The sequence below is a fragment of the Eschrichtius robustus genome, chromosome 10 (assembly GCF_028021215.1).
Source record: "Eschrichtius robustus isolate mEscRob2 chromosome 10, mEscRob2.pri, whole genome shotgun sequence".
Lineage (NCBI taxonomy): Eukaryota > Metazoa > Chordata > Mammalia > Artiodactyla > Eschrichtiidae > Eschrichtius > Eschrichtius robustus.
Window position 1 is genome coordinate 19600550 of NC_090833.1, and position 19311 is coordinate 19619860.

Genomic DNA, 19311 nt, shown 5'->3' on the forward strand with positions numbered 1-19311 from the left:
TAACTCAGAACCATACAGGGAAGAAGATTCTGCAAAATGAAGTTCTTGACTTCTTTTGCAATGCAGAGAACTGAGAAGGGGGTGGTGGTGAGGCCAAGTTGAGCACACACAGGAGATCATTTCATTTTGGGCTATGTCAAGCTAAAGGAGTCTATGGGACATCCAAGTGGCCACATCCAGAAGGAGGTTAGAAATATGTAGCAGGTAAAGTTTAAAGAACAATGGCTGAGAGGAAACAAGGGAACCTCCAGAAAACCCTATGTTCCTTATGTCTTGGAACTGTTTCCTGCAACAGATACAGCAGGTGCTTTGCACATAAAAGATGCTCCTTAAATGTCACCTCCTGCATTTAGAAGCCACTTCACAGAAAGATGGGGGGAGGCTCACATCCTATGAACTTGTCAAAGGGCTCTTGGCCTCAGGGTGATATCTTTCTTTAGAGGATTTTCAAATAATAACAATAAAAATAGTAATGGAAGCCACAGCTGGACCTTACCTCTGACTATGGCAAACCAGCTGGTATCAGACCAATCCTCCTACTGAGAGCAGTTTAAAAGGCTGTAGTTTCTTTTTCCTAAATCTGTCCGAATATGTCAAAGAGCTACCAATGCAGTGAGGACTTGAGGGGCCAAGATCCTCAAGAGGAAGAAAGTGCAGAGAGACGAAATGGACATCAAGGTCTTCTGACCTCCTCAAGGCACTTGCCAACTCCTAAAAAGAGTCTAAAAGGCTGAAGAACTGGGCAGAGCTTTCAGTAGACTCACAGCTTAGAGGCTGAGGGCTCACCCTGGAGGAAGAGGATTGGCTGTTAAAAGTTTTTAAAATACGTTTCCAGTTAAAATCTCTGAAGAGCTAGAACCTGCAAATCAGTGCTAACCAGAAATATACTAAGTCTTACTAGGACTAAACCCAGAGTCAAACTATCCCAACTTTACTTTTCTCAGAAGCAAAAGTAAATCTTTTCTGAAGGAATATCCAGAGTCTTGTACATCTCTTCAATGTTTCATTTTTTAAAAGTGTCTAGCATTCAATAAAAAATTACCAGGAATACCAGAAGATAGCACCAACTGACCAAAAAAGCAAAAGGAACATACTTACAGAAGAGCCAGATATTGGAGTCAGCAGATGTGGACTTTAAAATGTTGAAGAAAACAGATGACAAGATGGATAATTTCATCTGAGAACTGTACACTATTTTAAAAAGTCAATTAAAAATTATAGGACAATATTACAATAGCTGAAATTAAGAACTCAATTCAAAGGATTAACAACTGAGTAAACATAACTGAGGGTAAGAGTAATGAAGTGGAAGATAAGTCAGTAAACAGTATTCAGACTGAATCATGAAGAACCAAAAGAACAGAAAACACAGAGAGTCTTAGAGATACAGTGACAAGGTCTTAACACACATATCCTTAGAGTCCCAGAAGGAGATGAGAAAAAAGAGGGTAGAAGCTATGATGAAAAATACTGTATCACAGATTCAAGATGTGCTATGAATCCCAAACAGGATAAATATAAAGAAAGTTATACCTAGGCACATCAAAATACAATTACTGAAACCCAAAGCAAAGAGAAAATTTTAAGAACAGCAACAAGACTGATAATTGACTTCACAACTAATGAAAGCCAATGACATCTTCCAAAGGTTGAAAAGAACCCAAAAAACCTGTAGTACTCTAGAATTCTTGACTTACCAAAAACTTCTTTCAAAAATAAAAACACAACATAGACCTCTCAGCAAACAAAAACTCAATCTGTCACCAGAAGATCTGTACTGGAAGGAAGATACTAAAGGTACTTCTAAATATAAATAATACTATTCTAAAGAAAAATTCCAAAGGTAGTTTCAGGAGTAGGTGAATGATTCTAGACAAATGTGTGGAAATGCAGGAAGGGATAAAGAGTAATAACAAAGTAATAAATGAAGAATAATAAAAAGTAAACATGTGGATAAACCTAAATGAACACTGACTATACAAAGCATTAATAATAATGTCTGTTGTGGTTTAAAATATAGCAAGAGTTGAAATCCATGATAACAAGACCACCACAGACAGAAAGGTGAAAGAGTTCTAAGGTCTTTGGATTATCCAGAAAGTGATAGAAGGATCCTCTTATAATAGAATTGAATAAGTGCAGGATGCATGTTGTAATCTAGGGTAACCACTAAGAGAAAAGAATACATCCCTCACAAGCTATTAGAAGAGAAATTATACAAATCACAAAAACTTAATGCAAAAGAAGGCAAAAATAGTACAGAAAAAGGAACACAGAAGGGGAGGACCAATAGAAAGTAAACAGTAAGATGGAACATTTAGGCCCAAAACTATCTAATATATCAGGAAACACACTAGACATAGCATAGTAAATACTCCAGTTAAAAAACAGACTGAATTTTTTTAATCCCATACGTTCACAAGAAGAGCACCGTAAATATAAGGATGCAGATAAGTTGAAGGTAAAAGGATGAACAGATATACTATGTAATCACCAATCAAAAGAAAGCTAATGGGGGCTTCCCTGGTGGCACAGTGGTTAAGAATCCACCTGCCAATGCAGGGGACACGGGTCCAATCCCTGGTCCAGGAAGATCCCACATGCCGTGGAGCAACTAAGCCTGTGCGCCGCAACTACTGAGCCTGCACTCTAGAGCCCACGAGCCACAACTACTGAAGCCTGTGCACCAAGAGCCCATGCTCCGCAACAAGAGAAGCCACCTCAATGAGAAGCCCACCCACGACAACGAAGAGTAGCCCCTGCTAGTCGCAACTAGAGAAAGCCTGCACGCAGCAACAAAGACCCAACACAGCCAAAAATAAATAAATAAATAAAATCTATTAAAAAAAAAAAAACAAAAACGGAAGCTAATGTATCAGACAAAGTAGATTTTAAGGCAAAAATCTACTAAAGAGGGATATTTCATAAAGATAAAAGGGTCAAACCATCAGGCAGTTCTAATAATTCTAAATTTGTATGCATGGAATAACAGAGCAAAACTTGTCAGAAGTGAATTAAAATATACGTTCACACAAAAACTTGTACACAGTTGTTCATAGCAGCATTATTCATAATAGCCAAAAAGTAGATTTGATGAATAACCCAGCTGGATGAATGGATAGACAAAATCTGCTCTATCCGTGCAATGGAATATTATCCAACCATTAAAAAGGGATAAAGTATTGATACATGCTACAATATGGATGCATCTTGAAAACATTATGTTATGTGGAAAAGCCAGACATAAAAGGCCACAAACTGCATGATTCCATTTATGAAATGTCCAGAATGGGAAAATCCAGAGAGATAAAGTAGACCAGTGATTGTCAGGGGCTGGGGAGAGGGAGTAACGGGGTGACTACAAATGGGTAGGGGGATTTTGTGGGGGGAAGAGGTGATGAAAATGTTCTAAAATTAAACAGTGGTGATGTTTGTGCAATCTTGTGACTATACTAAAAACCACTGAATTTTATACTTTAAAATGGTGAACTTTATGGTATGTTAATTACATCTCAATTTTTTAAACTATGTAATTAAAAAAAAAAAAAACTTTGTCAAAAGTAAAAGGAGAAACAGAAAATCTACGATCCTAGCTGGAGAGTTTCCTCCCTTGGTCGCTGACAGAACCAACCAACCAAAATCAGTAAGGATATAGATTTGAATAAGGTTAAGTAAAAACTCACACAAATAGACACAGGTAGAAAACAGTATGCAGCAGCTGAAGAAAAGCCATCATCAGATGATGGAGCCCTTACTATGGACCACACTATGAACCAGGCCTTGTGCTTTGCACGCATCACCTCAATTCATCTCCCTATTATCACGTGCCCCCTTAATAGATGAGGAGGAACACAGAGGGTAAGCACCCGGCCCAAAGTCACCAACCAGCTTGTGCTTAACTTCCCTGCTAGGCTATCTTCCGGTACTGAAGTTCAGAGAGATCAGACTAGAATCTTTATTCACATAAATATACCCCACGGTGCTGGAGTAACTGAGGTCTGATGCAGAATGAATAAACATTAACTGTTAATGAACTACATCGTCCACAAAAGCGTAAGTCGGGCACCTACAGCATTTAAGACATAGTGAGAGATAAAAAATAATAATAATAGCAACAATTTCTTGAGCGCTTACTCAAGTTTGCAACTCACAGTTGTAAGCACTTTACATTTTTTATATCATTTAATCTTCACAATCACCTGCCAGGTAGGCACACTTATCCCCATTCCACACTTGAGGACTGAGACCCAAGGATGGGAAGGACGCGGCTCCTAGGTGGCAGACCTTGGATTTGAATACATGTGACTCTAGAATCCAAGCCCTCCGCTCCCACTTCACGACATGGCACCATCTTCACCAGCTCCATGCCTGTCATCAACACGGAGCCTTGAAATGGCGCACACGTTCCTTTGTGGAATCTCATCTTCACAGCAACCCTGTGAAGTAGGCAAGACAGAGATCACAGCATTTTCTAAAAGAGGAAACTGAGGCTCAAATGCGAAGAAATGTACCTCATGGGCACACCTGAATGCCCCACCCACTGGGTGAGACCACCGGAAACTCTAAAGAGAGGAAAAGGCAGGAAACAACACATCAAGGTTCCTTTAAGGAAGCCGTAAAATGGAAAAACTGCTGTTTTGTCAACACACACACATTTTTATTCTCTGTTATTATATTTACCAGGGCTTTATGGTTGGAATGATAAATATGGGCTTCTATTGATCACATTCACAGCCCACACTTCCGCTGTGGCAGGTGAGAAAGACAATGATCGCCTTCATGAATAATTCTCATTGAGCAAAGCGGGCCGCAGCATTTGTTGGCTGAAGAGAAATGCCTAAAAGAGCCATTTCCAAGGGCTGGTCTATGTACATGCTTTCTCTTCTCTGGCCCAGAGTAAGTGAACAGTCAGATTCATCTCTTACATGGTAAGTCACCCACATAATTACATTTCATCTTCACCAGATTCATTTATAGAGTGAACTGACATTCAGAGAGGTTAACCTAACCAAGGTCATACTGCTAAGAAGTAGCAGATCTGAAATGAGAATACAGCTCTCCTGCTGGCTAGGCCAGTGTTCCATCCAGAGGGGTATCAGGTCTGGGACACCTCACTTGTGTGGGTCTATAGAACCTTTCTGCATGTAGATAAAGGCATAACAGAGAGAAAGGCCAAGGGTTAAAATGGAACAGAAAAAGATGGACATTCCCAGATCTTTGGCTTTGAAAGGGCCATTAAGAATCATCCAATCTACCCATTATACAGATGTGTAAACTGAGGACCAGCCTAAAGTTACAGAACTAAAAGTGGCAGTTGAGGACCAGAACCCCAGTCTGTGACAACTTCATCATTCAACTGAGTACAGACAGCAATTTGCAAAAGCTACTATAGAGATGACAAAGCACTCAGTCCACAGAATTTTTTTCCTTAGCAAGTCCAGGTCACGCACAAAAAGTACAAGGTGCAGTCTTTGTCCTTGAGGAGCTTATAGTCTAGCTAGAAGAATAGGTATATGCACAGGAAAACAGAATCAATAACATAAAACATCAGTAAAGGCAGCAACTACATCAAGAATTTAAAGGCCGCAGAGTCAGGAATTCCCTGGCGGTCCAGTGGTTAGGACTCGGTGTTTTCACTGCGGTGGCCTGGGTTCAATCCAAGGTTGGGGAACTACGATCCCGCAAGCCACGTGGCATGGGGAAAAAAAAAAAAAAAAAAAAAAAAGTGAGATGATTTGGATTACTGGATTAAGAGGTAATTTTTTAAAAATAAAAATAAAAAATAAAGGAGGCAGAGGGTGGCAGGTCTGGCTATGTTGAAAGGCTTCCTGAAGGAGGGGTAAGGAAAGCTGAGCTTTAAAGCATGCATAGGAGGGGGAGGGGCAAGATAGGGAGAGGGGATAAGAGGTACAAATTACCAGGTATAAAATAAATAAGCTACAAAGATATATTGTACAACACAGGGAATACAGTCAATACTTTATAATAACTATAAGTGGAGTATAACATTTAAAAATGGTGAATCACTATGTTGTACACCTGAACCTTGTATATACCTCAATTAAAAAAATTTTTTTTTACAAAAGCATGCATAGGAGTCCAGCAGATACAAAGGAACAGGTATGTCAGTCCAGGAAAAGAGTTTCAACCTATGAAGGATTTTTATGGGCGATGAAGCCAAAATTGCAGATGAAGGCCAGGTCTTAGGTGCTGGGGAGCCTTTAAATGCCAGGCTAGGGCTTTTGGATTTGGGCCTAGGGAACGACGGGTCTTCAAACTTGTTCAGAAGCAGAGCACCTGGCAGCCTCTGAGCTCTTCATGGAATTCCACAAGTGACAGATTACGCTTCACTCCAGGAGTGTTAGTGTTAAGGAACAAACTGCCATTCTCTGTCTGCAGTAGGAAACCATACCCACGAGCAAGCATGCCGTTGAACAAAATACGCCCTCCAATCAGACAGGATCAGTCTCTTCCAAATATTCCCATTAGCAGTTACAGGCTGTTTGCTTCCTACTCCTGAAGGCCTGTGTGCTAGCATACAAGCCCAAGTGCCATCGTTTTTCAGAAAATGTAGGGAAAAAACAACTTAAAAACGGAGAACATTCTGAGAATTTACTTCTTCACTTCAGATTGGGAAGAGGCTTCTTATCATCTAAGGGGCCCAAGGCAATGCCACAAAGAGCAGTGTCCCGAGTCTCCATCTGACAAGAAGGGGGTGGGGACAGGAGCATCACCTGAGACCAAGCTTTGGACACACGTTCAGCCCGGTCTGGTCATCTTCACATTTCCTGGGCTCTCCCGACAATGAAAGGGATGTGCGGGTGGCCCTTTCATCCACGCCCACAGTTCTCAGCAGCACAGAAAGCACCTCAGAGTGGGACCATCGGCTTCTGCAAAGGCCAGGGGTCAGTGTGGGATGTCGACAAGCCATTCTTGCGCAGGGTCCTGGAGTGAGAACAGTATTCCCAGTGCTGACGTGACGGACAGCCTCAGAGTGCCCCCAGACGCTGCTCCCCTCGCCTAGGGCTCACCGTCGGCCACCATGGGCTCCTGAGGCCTCCCTGACTTCTCACCTTCAGCCTTGGAAGAAGATGAGTACCTTCGTCCCTAGGTCACCTGGCCAGGAATGGGCAGCACCCTGTGCCCAGGATGTGGGCTTCTATGAGCTGGCAGGGGCATGGAATCCTTGGAGAGTCTGTGTGTCGTGTGCCCAATGCCTGGGGGAGCTGAGAGGTCACCAGGAGCCGGATGTAGTAGCCACCAAACACTGCCAGCAGCTGCTGGGCCATTTCCTGGAAGAGGTAGGGAAGCAGAGTGAGGGCCACAGGAAAGTGTCTGAAGCACGAGGGGTACGCCAAGTGGTCCTTACACCGCTGGACCAGCAGTGATGCTCACTAGGAAGAACCCGGCAAGGCCCTCACCCGAGACAACTGCAAGATGCCTGAACTGGTCTGGAACTCCAGCTCTCAGGCTCTGTGGGGCTCCTGCAGCCTCAGTTTCCTCATCTCTGAGGTGGTAACCTAACTGCCAATAGGTGATAATAATATGCACAAAAAAGCTAGGGAGCCTCAAAGCACTAGAGAAATTACCATTGGTCTATACCAGCCAATTGTGCACACACACACACACACACGCACACACACACATTTTTCCAGTTTCAAGTGTCTGTGATTTTGTGAAGTACATGAGGTCAAGGTAATGCACTTGAAGAAAATCACCAGTAAATGGAGGCAGGGTTGGGGGAATACCCCTCTGACGGCAGGATTCTTCAAGTCATACACAGTAGTACCTACTGAATTGCTTCAGACAGTACTCCTATACTAAAAGTGCTTATCAAAACTGGATTTATCACAAAAAGACAAATACGGTATGATTCCACTTATAAGAGGCACCGAGAGCAATAAATTCATAGAGACAGAAAGTAGAATGGTTGTTTTCAGGGGCTGGGTAAGGTAAAAGAATTTGTATTTAATGGGTATGTTGTTTCAATTTGGGAAGATGAAAAAGTTCTGGAGGAGGCCGTAGTGATGGTTGCACAACAATGTGAATGCGCTTACTGCCACTGCATCGTACACTTAAAAATAGTTAAGGCGGTGAATTTTATAGTCTGTATATTTTACTGCAGTGAAAAAAATTAAAAAGTGAAAAAGAGGAAAAAAAAAATTTTTAATTGTATTTAATACATGCTCTTAACACATTTGGTCTCTAAAGTTCCATCCACCTGTCTGGCAGTTGGGATTCCAACAAAGATGTTCCAGTTTCTTTTGTGGGGCATGGAAGTCTTTCACAGTACTTGCGTCCAGTCTGAAGGTAATGAAGTAAAGTGTGGGTTACACCCAGCCTGTTTATGTCAGTACAGTTAGGGATCAAGCATAGGCTTTCAAATCAAAAGGGCCAAATGGGAATGTCAGCTCAGCCACCCTGGGATGGACCCTGAGCCAAGTCACCTCACCTTGCTTAGCCCACTTCCTCATCAGTAAAAGACAGAAAGTCACAGCACCTTTCTGGTTGAGCTGGAGTGACGACTAAAGGCACTAATGGACAGAAAGCCCAATACCTAATGCGCAATAAATGCCGTCAATATCACTACCATTATCATTATTCAAAAAGCAGAAACTCCACCTAGCACTGTAGGATCCGTGTTTCCTTGGAGTTATCCTTTGTGCTAGAAAAATGTTGAAAAGTTCAAACAGCCTACCACTTACTAACTCAGATTGGTCTTCCCGCCCATTTATTCTAAAATTGATAACATAAGAAGCAAAGAACTGTGACAAGAAAATTGGCCTCCTGAGAATCACAGGACTGGTTTCTGCCTTGGACTTTGCCACATTCTCCCTTGTTCTGCGACCTTGGGTGAGTCAGCTGACCTCTTGGAAGCTTATTTCACCCATCAAGGAAGAAGGGAAAATAATCTATACTTCAGAGGATATGCTAAAGAATTTTATGCATGATAAAAACCTGTAAAAATGTAAGAGGTCATTATAACTATTTCTCCACCTTTCGCATACACTGGGTTCCTCCTGAAATATGACAGTCTGGCCCAGGTTGAGACTTGGGCATTGTTTGTATTTTCCTTTGCTATTCTATAAGGGCAGCTACTTTAAAAACATGTGCACACACACTGAGACTTGATATTCATGACAGGAAATTGTATTACTATTGGTTTGAATGAATTTGAAAAAATAATTTAAAAGACCCATCATAGTTAATAAGCTATTTCACATAAACCCAGACATGCATGCACAAGAAAGAACGTGATCTTATCAATCTGTTCAGGTCTTTGAAGAGATGAATATATTTATCATTTTCTCTCATAACGGTCCTATTTGCAGGTCCCCCCACTCCCCATCCATGCAAAAGGGAAAGTCTGGGCCGGTTTGGACCTTTAATCCCCAAATCTACTGGCTAAAAAGAAAATGCAAGTGCTCTCCTGTATCACACCCTGCCGGAGGTCGCCCCTCGCTGCATGTCTCCCAGACAGTGGGTCTGTCCTCATGGTGAGAAGAGGGTTGCACAAGCCACAAACCACATTACCAGACTTCTGGTCTACCAGCTCTTGACCATACCCAACAGACAGCTTGGGTGGCAGGACCCAACAGAACTCTGGAGCAGGAGGAAATGGAATTCAACAGAGATGCATACAAGATTTAAATATCCAACTGCCATTTAAGGAGATGGATGGAGAGATGACAGATTGATTGATAGATTTAAAAATGACCCAAATATTCATCAACACATTCATGGTTAGGTAGGCTATGATCCATCAATACGCAACTACACATCCAATACAACTACACAAAAGAATACCAAGATATTTTTTGAATGGGGTGCGGGGGCACCCAATAAGTATAAAATGATTCCTCTAAGCTATCTTTTAAAGTGCTGGGGTGAGGAAAAGAATATTGAAAACTAGTAGGCTAGAAGAGGTGTATGGTCCCTACCAACCCAGTAAAGGCATGTCCCCAGGAATCTAGAACTTGAGAGCCCCACACGGACTCTATGCAAACACCTGGTGGGGGAGGAGGGGGCCTGACTGGCCCAGGTGCCTGTTACCTCTGGCTCAGCCTCAGGAATAAGCTGGCGAAGCTCGGTCTGCATGAGTGGCCTCTCCGTGGGACGAGGACTGCTGGGCAGGAGAGGAGCTTCCTCCAGCAGGTTCTCCGGCCCCTCGGCCACCGTGGGGCTCACCCCAGTCTCCATGACAACACACAGCTGGCTCAATCTGCTTCTCAGCAAGGACTGCAAAGGAAACAGAGAGGGGCTCGGCGGTGTCCTAAGTTAGGTGGATGTAGGACGCCAGGTGGTTCCCTGAGCCGCAGACCCACAGAGGATGGATAGACCGTCTACAGACTCAGATGCTGACCTCAGGAGGCTCTGGAGCTGAGCCACACTGGAGAGATCAGATAATTCCTGCAAAAGTATGGTCAGAAGCACTTTTCCTTCCATGCTCTCATCTGCTCCTCAAAGCAGCCTGGGACGTGGGAATCTTTACCCATATGTTGCAGATGAACAAACTGGAGCTCAAAGGAATTGCCCAAAGCCACACAGGAACCAATGGGTCCGGATCAGGGCTAAGCCACAATCCTGACTTCAAAGCCAACTATAGCACTTGCGGGGCCCTGAAAATGGATCCCAGGGAAGAAGCACAGGGCTCGAGGACAGGCGAGCTGGGCTCCAAACCTGGCATCACCAGCCAGCTATGCGGCTTCTCAGAGCCTCAGTTTCCTCCTTTGTGGAAGTGGAGCGAACTCTCCCCGTTCTTTCTCAAAACATTCAGGATTTCAAACAAGTGAAAGTCATCTAAATATACCGTATTTTCCTCTGCCAGAATCTTTATTATTGTTGTTGTTATAAATGAAATATATTCTCACTGTTATTTATTATTATTATAGCTAAAATTTATATTCACTGTAGAAAACGTGGAAAATGTGACTAGTTAAAAAGGAAAAGAGGACTTCCCCGGTGGCGCAGTGGTTAAGAATCCGCCTGCCAATGCAGGGGACACGGGTTCGAGCCCTGGTCCAGGAAGATCCCACATGCCGCAGAGCAACTAAGCCCGTGCCCCACAGCTACTAAGCCTGCACGCTAGAGCCCGCAAGCCACAACTACTGAGCCCACGTGCCACAACTACTGAAGTCCACGCGCCTAGAGCCCGTGCTCCGCAACAAGAGAAGCCACTGCAATGAGAAGCCCACACACCGTAACGAAGAGTAGCCCCCGCTCGCCGCAACAAAGACCCAATGCAGCCAAAAATTAAATATAAATAAGTAAATAATTCTTAAAAAAAAAAATTCTTTAAAAAGGAAGAGAAAAACAGCCATAATTCCCTAGGCAAAAACAACCATGATTCTACAGAGGTATTCTTCCTTCCAAGTAACTTTTCCTTAGACACTTGTTCCAACACTGAGGTAATGCAATCTATACAATTTAGCCTCCTGGTTTATTTTTTTGATTTGTTTTTCACTTAAGGTATCTCACCTCTTGGCTCATCTTCATTTCTCGAACATGGTCGGACAAAAACTGCACACAGGCCTCCAGGTCGAAGTAGACAAACCAGAGCTGGGGAGAGAAGCAGCCATGACCGCTGAGGCCAAAGCCCACCAGACCTTGAACTCTCCATCTCTGAGACCGGCCTCACCTCCTGCCTCCTCGCTGGAGGCCCGCCCTTCTGGGGATGACCAGATTCATCCCGGTCTCCGGCGTGAGCATGCCATTCTGCTCTCTCCCAGAGTCCCCCCGCACGACGGGGTCTCCTTTGGATGGCTGGTAGACAAGTGGCTTCGTGTGCAGATTTGGAAAATGTCAAACCCTGTGCCCGCTGGGGGCCCACCTGTACCCACACCCCGGGCTCCTCACCAGCTAAGAATGCGAACACGGTGCTGAGGAGATTTATCAATCCTCCCAGGCAGAGCCCAGCCAGGATCAGGCGCCCTGGGCCTCAAGCAGCCCAGCTGTGTCCCAGACCCACTGTGTGACCTCCTTCTAGTCACATCAGATCTCCCCATCGCCTTGGGGCCAAGAAAACAGCTACGCCAGGAGGACAAGGCCCTCAGGGTCTGACCTGCCTCCCCAGGGACCTCATCTGGGTACTGAGGGCTCGAAATAGAGGAGGCCCCATCTCTTTGCTGGATAAATGTTGAATGAGGAATGTGGCTTGGATGGTCTCCGAGCTTCCCTTCCAGCCCCGCCTCGTGGAGGTTCTAGGCTGCTGGTTACCACCCAGAGAGGAGTCTCCAGAAAGAAACACTGGAGCGGAGAGGAAGGAAGGGCTGCCGACGCCATCTCCGTTAGCAGACTCCGGGGGGCACTGCGCAGACTGGGAAAGCCCAGCCCCAAAGTGGGTCCACTGGAGAGGTCACTCCGAGACACAGTACCTGAATCACACTCTGGCAGCCTTCCACCGTGTCTGTCACCCCCAACAGCACCCGGTGTCTCAGGAGGGCTCCGTTGGCAGCCGCCAGCCTTAGGTCCGTGTTGGCATTGGCCTGTAAGACAAACGCCAGCCCCGTGGCCCAACCTCCATGCCTCCGGGGAGCTCTTGGGCCTGGGCAATAACCACACACTGTCCCTCCCCGAGACACCACAGGTCAATCCTGGTCTCCAAGACACATCCATTGTCTCCCCTATAAGACAGACTGTGGCATTGTTGGGACAATAAATTCAACAGTGTCAGAGAGCCTCGAGTGAAGCCCAGCTCTGCTACTTCCCGGCGGTGTGGCCCTGGACAAATGTGTCCCTTCTGAGTCTTGCTTTCTTCAGTTGTTGAAGAAGGATAAAAAGTGTCTCCGGCCCTTAGGAACATGGTGAGATTGAACTGAGATTGTGTGTGTGACGCACTTAACCCGGTGCCTGGGACAGTCGGGGGCCACACATATCTGCGGGAGGAGGGGGCTGGAGAGCTTTGAGCATCGATTGTGGAAATAAAGCACCTACTTTCCATACTACCTAACCCAGTGACTGGCCCTCCGAGGGGGCGTTCTGGGAATCCATCTCCTTCTTTTCCCACCAGAACCAAATGACGCCATGGATGACAAAGTAGGTGCTAAGCAGACCGGGGAGGAGAGGACAGGAAGGGTGACAGGACCCAAAGCTCTAAAAGACCCTACAAGGACTTTCAGATGCAATTAGAAGGCAACCCAATCAAAGACAATGGTCCCCAAAACAGGAAGGACCCCGTAGGGAGCTTTTGAATGTGTGAGAAGGCCCTTACGGTTGTCACAGGCATGGGACAGGCAATGCTGGCATTTAGGGACGAGGACCAGGGATGCTAAACACATGCCTTCCACTGTAGGCCACGTCCCATGACAGAGAATCTTGCACGTGGAAGGACTGTCCCCCAGCCTACCTGAACCCCAAATGTCCCACTGGGCATGAGCACATGTGAAAAAAATCTATTCATAATTCTCTGACTGGCCAACCTAATTCCATTTTACATATAAACCTAAAGTGTTTTGTGAATAGGTTTTAAAATACATTGAATTTTCCAGGAATGCCACTAAAGGCACACCTCATTTACTGCGTTTCACTTTATTACGCTTTACAGATACTGTATTTTTTTTTTTTTTTTTACAAATTGAATGTTTGTGACAATCCTGAGTCGAGCAAGTCTATCGACGCCATTTTTCCACCAGCGTTATTTTTTAACTAAGGTATCTGCATTGCTTTTTTTAGACATAGTGCTTTTACACACTTAATAGACTACAGTATAGTGTAAACATAACTTTTATATGCACTGGAAGGCCAAAAAATTCGTGTGACTTTCTTTATTGTGATATCCGCTTTATAGCGGTGGTCTGGAACCAAACCCACAGTATCTCCAAGGTCTGCCTGTATTATGAAAATCAAGGGATGATTATATTTTGTTTTGCCTAGAACTTTAGCAAGGGTGTTCACCCTTTCAGAAACCCCTATCACCAAGATTTCAGGCCCTGACTCCATCTCTTAACTACCTATATAACCCTGGGCAAATAAGTCACCATCTCTCTGCCTCCACATCCTCACGCCCAAATTGGAGATAACACCCCCTAATAATAAGGGTTAGAATAAGGATGAAATGAGTTAATTCACGTAGGACACCTGGAAGAATGAACACTCGATATATGTCACCTAGTAATACCTTTATGATGACGATACTGAACGGAAGACACCATGTTTTCCACTGTACCATGTTGGCCACAAACGAATATTTTTAGGAATTTTCAACATACCCTAGTGATGTGTTTTACTCTATAGGGGATAAAAGAGTCTTGCCTGCCTTCATAAGCCTTCTGATCTTGAAAAAGTCTAATAATGACCCAAACAAGGGGAAAACAAGGCAGTGTGTACAAATGCTGAGGCTCTCAAGGATGCTATGTGATGCTGGTAGGACACAAACAGTAAGAGTGACAATGGTCAGGAAGGGGGATCTGCATGGTCCTGAGAGATGAGGGATCCGAGGATAAAGAAGTCCTTGAGCTGAGGCTCAAAGGAAGACCTGAGCGAGGCTGTGTGACCACAGACTAGTTACTTAACCTCTTGAGCTTTGGTTTCCCCACTAGTGAAGAGTAAGTAATCATAACAGTTGATACATAGTGAGCATTTATGTAACACCAAGTAAGATTATAAGCACGTTGCGTGTATTAAGTCATTTAGTTCTCCCAACAATCCTGTGAGGGAGCTAAAATTATTAGCCCTGAGAGGTTAAATAATAAATCACTCCAGGTTGCAGGGCTGACAAATGGCAGAGGTACCCTGCCTCCTTGTGAGGTTGTTGCTGGGCATGGATATCAGGCCCCAAACACAGAACACATAAGTGCTCATTAAACGACGGTCATATGAGAAAGTAAAGGATCCTGGAGGGGATCAACAAACAGTGATGACAGAAGGGCTATTATGTACCTGGGGACTCCACACTGCACCTACGCGTAAAGATCCAGGGTCTTGTTTGTCTCTGTGCCCTGTGCCTAGCACATCCCCTGGCACTTGTGGAGGCTTCATAAATGCCAGCTGAATAAGGAAGAAAGGGAGGAAGGAGGCAGAGAGCCACAGTAGCCATTCCCTGAACTGCCTCCCTGAAGCACCTGCCAGGTGCCAGATATTTTGCTTGCTCCTGATAAAGCAGTGCACTTTGCTTCTTCCCCCTCCCCAAGAGAAGGTTCTTGCTGCAGAAGCAGCCAGCTCCATTGATTTTTTTATATAGGCCAAACACAGGGGCCATGAGAGCTTCAGAAGAGCCCAAGGGCAGCATTATTCTGTCAGCCTCATCGCAAAGCCCGACAAAGATCCTTTCAGAATGATTAAGCCGTGACGTTCCTATTTGTCCCTGTGAGCACAGGCACTAAATGGAATTCATACCCCCAAACCCTGACCACATTTCCCAACATCCCGCCCTCTCCTCCTGAGTGACGCAAGAGTGGAGTGTTTGCTAAAGATCTCAAAGTCCAGCTCTGTGCCAGGTGCTGGGGGAGCTTCTGAAGCAGCTGGAAAGACAGTGGAGGGGTGGTTGCCAGAATAAGGGTCCCCCAAGGATGTGTAAATCCTACTTCCCAGAACCTGTGAATTTATGTTACTTGGCACTGAAAAATTAAGGGTGTAGATGGAATTAATGTTGCTAATTAGTTACCCTTAAAACAGGAAGATTGTCCCAGATTATCTAGACAGCCCAATGTAATCACAGGGGGCCTTGAAAGTAGAAGAAGGAGACAGAAGACTCAGAGTCAAGAATGCGAGAAGGACTCAACCCACCACTGCTGGCTTTGAAGATGGAGGAAGGGGCCATGAGCCAAGGAACGCAGGTGGCCTCCAGGAGCTGGAAAAGACAAGGAAACAGATTCCCCCCCTAGAGGCTCCAGAAAGGAGGCAGCCCAGCCCTGTCAAACTTTTAAACTACAGAACTGTAACACAATACATTTCTGTTGTTTTAAGCCACTACATTTATGGTTATCTGTTACAGCCACAGAACACCAATACAGTTGGGTATTGACTGAGAATATGGCTTGGAATCTGAGCGTCCTGGCCTTGAATTCCAGCTCTGTCATTGATTAGCAGCATGACCTTGGACTACTTCTTGGGCCTTTCGGAGCCTCGGGTTCCTCACCTGCAAAATGAACATAAAAGCCTCTACCCAGAGGTTTACTGGGGGGTTTAATGAGTTAATGCATGTAAAGCATTTAGTAGATGACCTACCACATATGAAGTGCTCAACAGTAACAAAAGACAGATGTTGAAGAAGCAGAAGACAATTAGCAAACCATACATTAAGCCAGAAGGTATCAATCTCCTTTGTGAATGAGATCACGAACCAGAGGGTTCAGGCTTTGAACCTCCACTCTGCCACTCAGAGTGGGATTGGGACAAGTTACCTAAACTCCCTGATCACCCACCCACTCTCTGCCTCAGAGGTCGTTACTGGGGTTAAATGAGACACAACTGTCAACCACGCACCAGGTAGAGTCCATCCACCTCTCCCCAGGTACCTTGTGCTGTGAGGTAGGTCCAGGAAATACCCTCGCTCACAGGGCTGTGGCGAGAACCCAGGCAGAGGAGGTGCACGGAAGGGCTCAGTCGCCTCAAAGTGCCGTCCTCCCCGCTCCCAGGCTCTCTCAAAACACAGCCTGCTTCCAGAAAAACAACCCACAGGGATTAGAGAGAAAAACAGAAAGGCTTTAATCACACGTGTGATTTGATTTCTTTTAGTCACTGGGCACGTGGGCCAGGGTGAATTTTCATGGTTGGGGAAATTCTTTGAAGCAGGTAAAAGAAAAATCTGACTTGGGATTCTCCTGTCCACACAGCCTTTCTGGAGGGAGCGTGGCTGGAGTCCCCAGATGTCTTACCTTCCTCTGGTGTCTCTCGAAAATGAGCACAAGAGTCAGGGTCAGGCTCATGGCAGCCAGGGTCACGAGCAGCACACCCACCCAGTGGTTCCCCAGGGCGAACATCTGGCTGGTGGAGTAGATGTTGGCCCACACCACCACATAGAACACCTGCGAGAAGCCAGAGAAAGGGCACGGTCAGGAACACCAGTCCTCAAACGAAGCAGCTCCGTTCCAAGGGACACCCTCTGGCCACTTCTGACACCCTCCATGGATGCGAGAGCTCACAGGGCCAGTCAGAGACTGATGGGGGAGGGAGATTGGGGTGGTCTGTGAGAATGGGCCCTTGTTCCTTGTTCAAAAGCAAAGGGAGAGGCAAGGGGTTAGAATAGCTACTCCAAATCCTTGCTTACTCTGAATTCAAATAAAACAGAAAAGGGCAGGGGGCTTGGGAGTGAGATAGATTTGAATCAGAAGCCCACGTTGATCCTTCAACAGCTAGGTGGCCTTGGACAAGTTGTAACAACTCTCTGGGCCTCAGTTTCCTCATCCGTAAAATGGGGATAATAATACCTACGTCACAGTGTTGTTATAAGGGTTAATAAGATAACCTATGTAACAGCCTAGCACTTCTTAGGAAATCAGTAACTGCCAGTTGCCATCCCTTCCCCTCCTAGAAGCAGAACATGGGAGTCAAGAGTGCTTTTTGACCATTTATACATACAGAGGAGCGGCAGGTCACAGTGGTTAAGAGCACAGATGCGGAAACCAGAGTGCCTGGGTTCCAACACTGGCTGTGCCATATTCTGTATGCCTGTGTGTGTTTATGTATATATACAGGTGTATACATATGTTTATATGTATACACACACACATATATGATTAGAGCTGAAACAGACCAATCTGTTGGACAGACGGGGAAACCAAGTCCCAGAGAGGAGGAAAGTCTTGACAAAGCCAGACACTGAGTCCAGAGCCTCAGTGGTGGGTCTGCAGATTCCCAATCCCCCAGCTCTGCCCTTAATAAACCCTGCCCCCCATCCTCTACATGGGGAGCTGGTTACAACTCTCCCCCATGAATCTCCTCTTATACCAAACCCAGGTCCAGGTGCACTGCTCTCTCCCAGGCAGCCCAGCCACCAGCCCCCAAACCCGTTACCCACGCCAACAGGCCCCAGGGCACTACGCCGAATGCAGCGGCGCCTCAGGGGCCTCCCTCGCTCCTACCACAGCGAAGGCCAGCCGCATAGGCCTCGAGTTGTAGATGATGTATCTTCTCACTTGGGGCTCCAAGAGGGCACTCTCAGCCAGGCTCCTGTACTGCTCAGCCGGGACCTGCTTGGCCACCCAAGGGAAAGAGACCCGTCAGCCACGGAGAGCCACGCCCCACTCCTTGCCACCAGCAAGCGTGTTGTGGCCAGTTCACGCGGCTATCCTGTGGAAGGGGGATGAGGTGCATTCCTGGCTGCCCCCAAAGGCAGAATGACGAGCATGGAGCACTGCATGGCAGTCACAGGGTGCAGCTTCCGGCTCAGAGGACGACAGGCACCACTGGGGAGGTGGGACAGCTCGAGACGCAGGAGGACATCCAGGAGAGGGATCCCTGTCGCCCAAGGCTCAGCACCTCACAGCAGACCCAGGATAGCCTAATGGTTAAGGTGCAGGCCGTGGAGTCAGCCAGCCCTGGGTCTCCAAACCTTGGCCCTGCCCCTCATGTGCTGTGTGACCTGGAGCAAGTAACCCCACTTCTCCTCAGTTTCCTCCTCTTTAAAATGAGGATTGGGACTCCCCTGGTGGCGCAGTGGTTGGGAGTCCACCTGCCAGTGCAGGGGACACATGTTCGCGCCCGGGTCCGGGAGGATCCCACATGCCGCGGAGCAGCTAAGCCCGTGCGTCACAACTACTGAGTCTGCGCTCTAGAGCCCGTGCTCCGCAACAAAAAGAAGCCACCACAATGAGAAGCTCCCGCACCGCAACGAAGAGGAGTCCCCGCTCGCCGCAACTAGAGAAAGCCCGGGCACAGCAACGAAAACCCAATGCAGCCTTAAATAAATAAACAAACACATTTTTAAAAATAAATAAATAAAATAAAATGAGGATAATCAAAGTACACCTTGTAGAGGTGATAGGCATATTAAATAAGATAATACATATACAATATTTACAATAAATATACGTATAGTATGTATATACATATTATCTGGACATCTTTGGGGGCCGCTGTTCTCTTACTTAGATAGATACGTGTGTCTAAGTGTATGTGTACACAAGCCCGGTGCTGGTTCCATAGTGAACACTTAATACACAAGTGTTATTCTCAAACTGTACCATCAATAACTATTAATACAGTCCAAGACACTGAAAATTCACATCTTCCTGCCCAAACAAAAAATGTCATAGAGCAAAGGTCCTGTGAGAATGGATTGCTTAAGAACACAGAATTTAATCATTAGAGATGATATTTAGGAACATGGTAGAACAACATGTAAACTGTTCATCAGTTAAGAAAGCCCAATCT

The 19311-nt window shown here is 45.7% G+C and overlaps 1 protein-coding gene across 7 annotated transcripts in view; it reads right to left on the minus strand.

Annotated features, from left to right (window-relative positions):
• Positions 1–4635: 4635 nt before the first annotated feature.
• Positions 4636–19311, minus strand: part of TMEM268 (transmembrane protein 268) — a 32092-nt gene continuing 17416 nt past the window's right edge. For 4 of the 7 annotated variants that reach the window (XM_068553452.1, XM_068553454.1, XM_068553451.1 and 1 more), the window contains exons 4-9: positions 18021–18128; positions 16815–16964; positions 12375–12485; positions 11479–11559; positions 10054–10239; positions 4636–7292 (exon numbers count right to left, since the gene is read on the minus strand). In XM_068553452.1, coding sequence (XP_068409553.1) covers positions 7113–7292; positions 10054–10239; positions 11479–11559; positions 12375–12485; positions 16815–16964; positions 18021–18128 — 816 coding nt within the window. In that variant the 3' untranslated portion in view covers positions 4636–7112. Of the gene's footprint in view, positions 7293–10053; positions 10240–11478; positions 11560–11638; positions 11779–12374; positions 12486–16814; positions 16965–18020; positions 18129–19311 lie in introns of those variants that run through there. The other 3 variants (XM_068553449.1, XM_068553453.1, XM_068553450.1) reach the window with 3 other exon arrangements.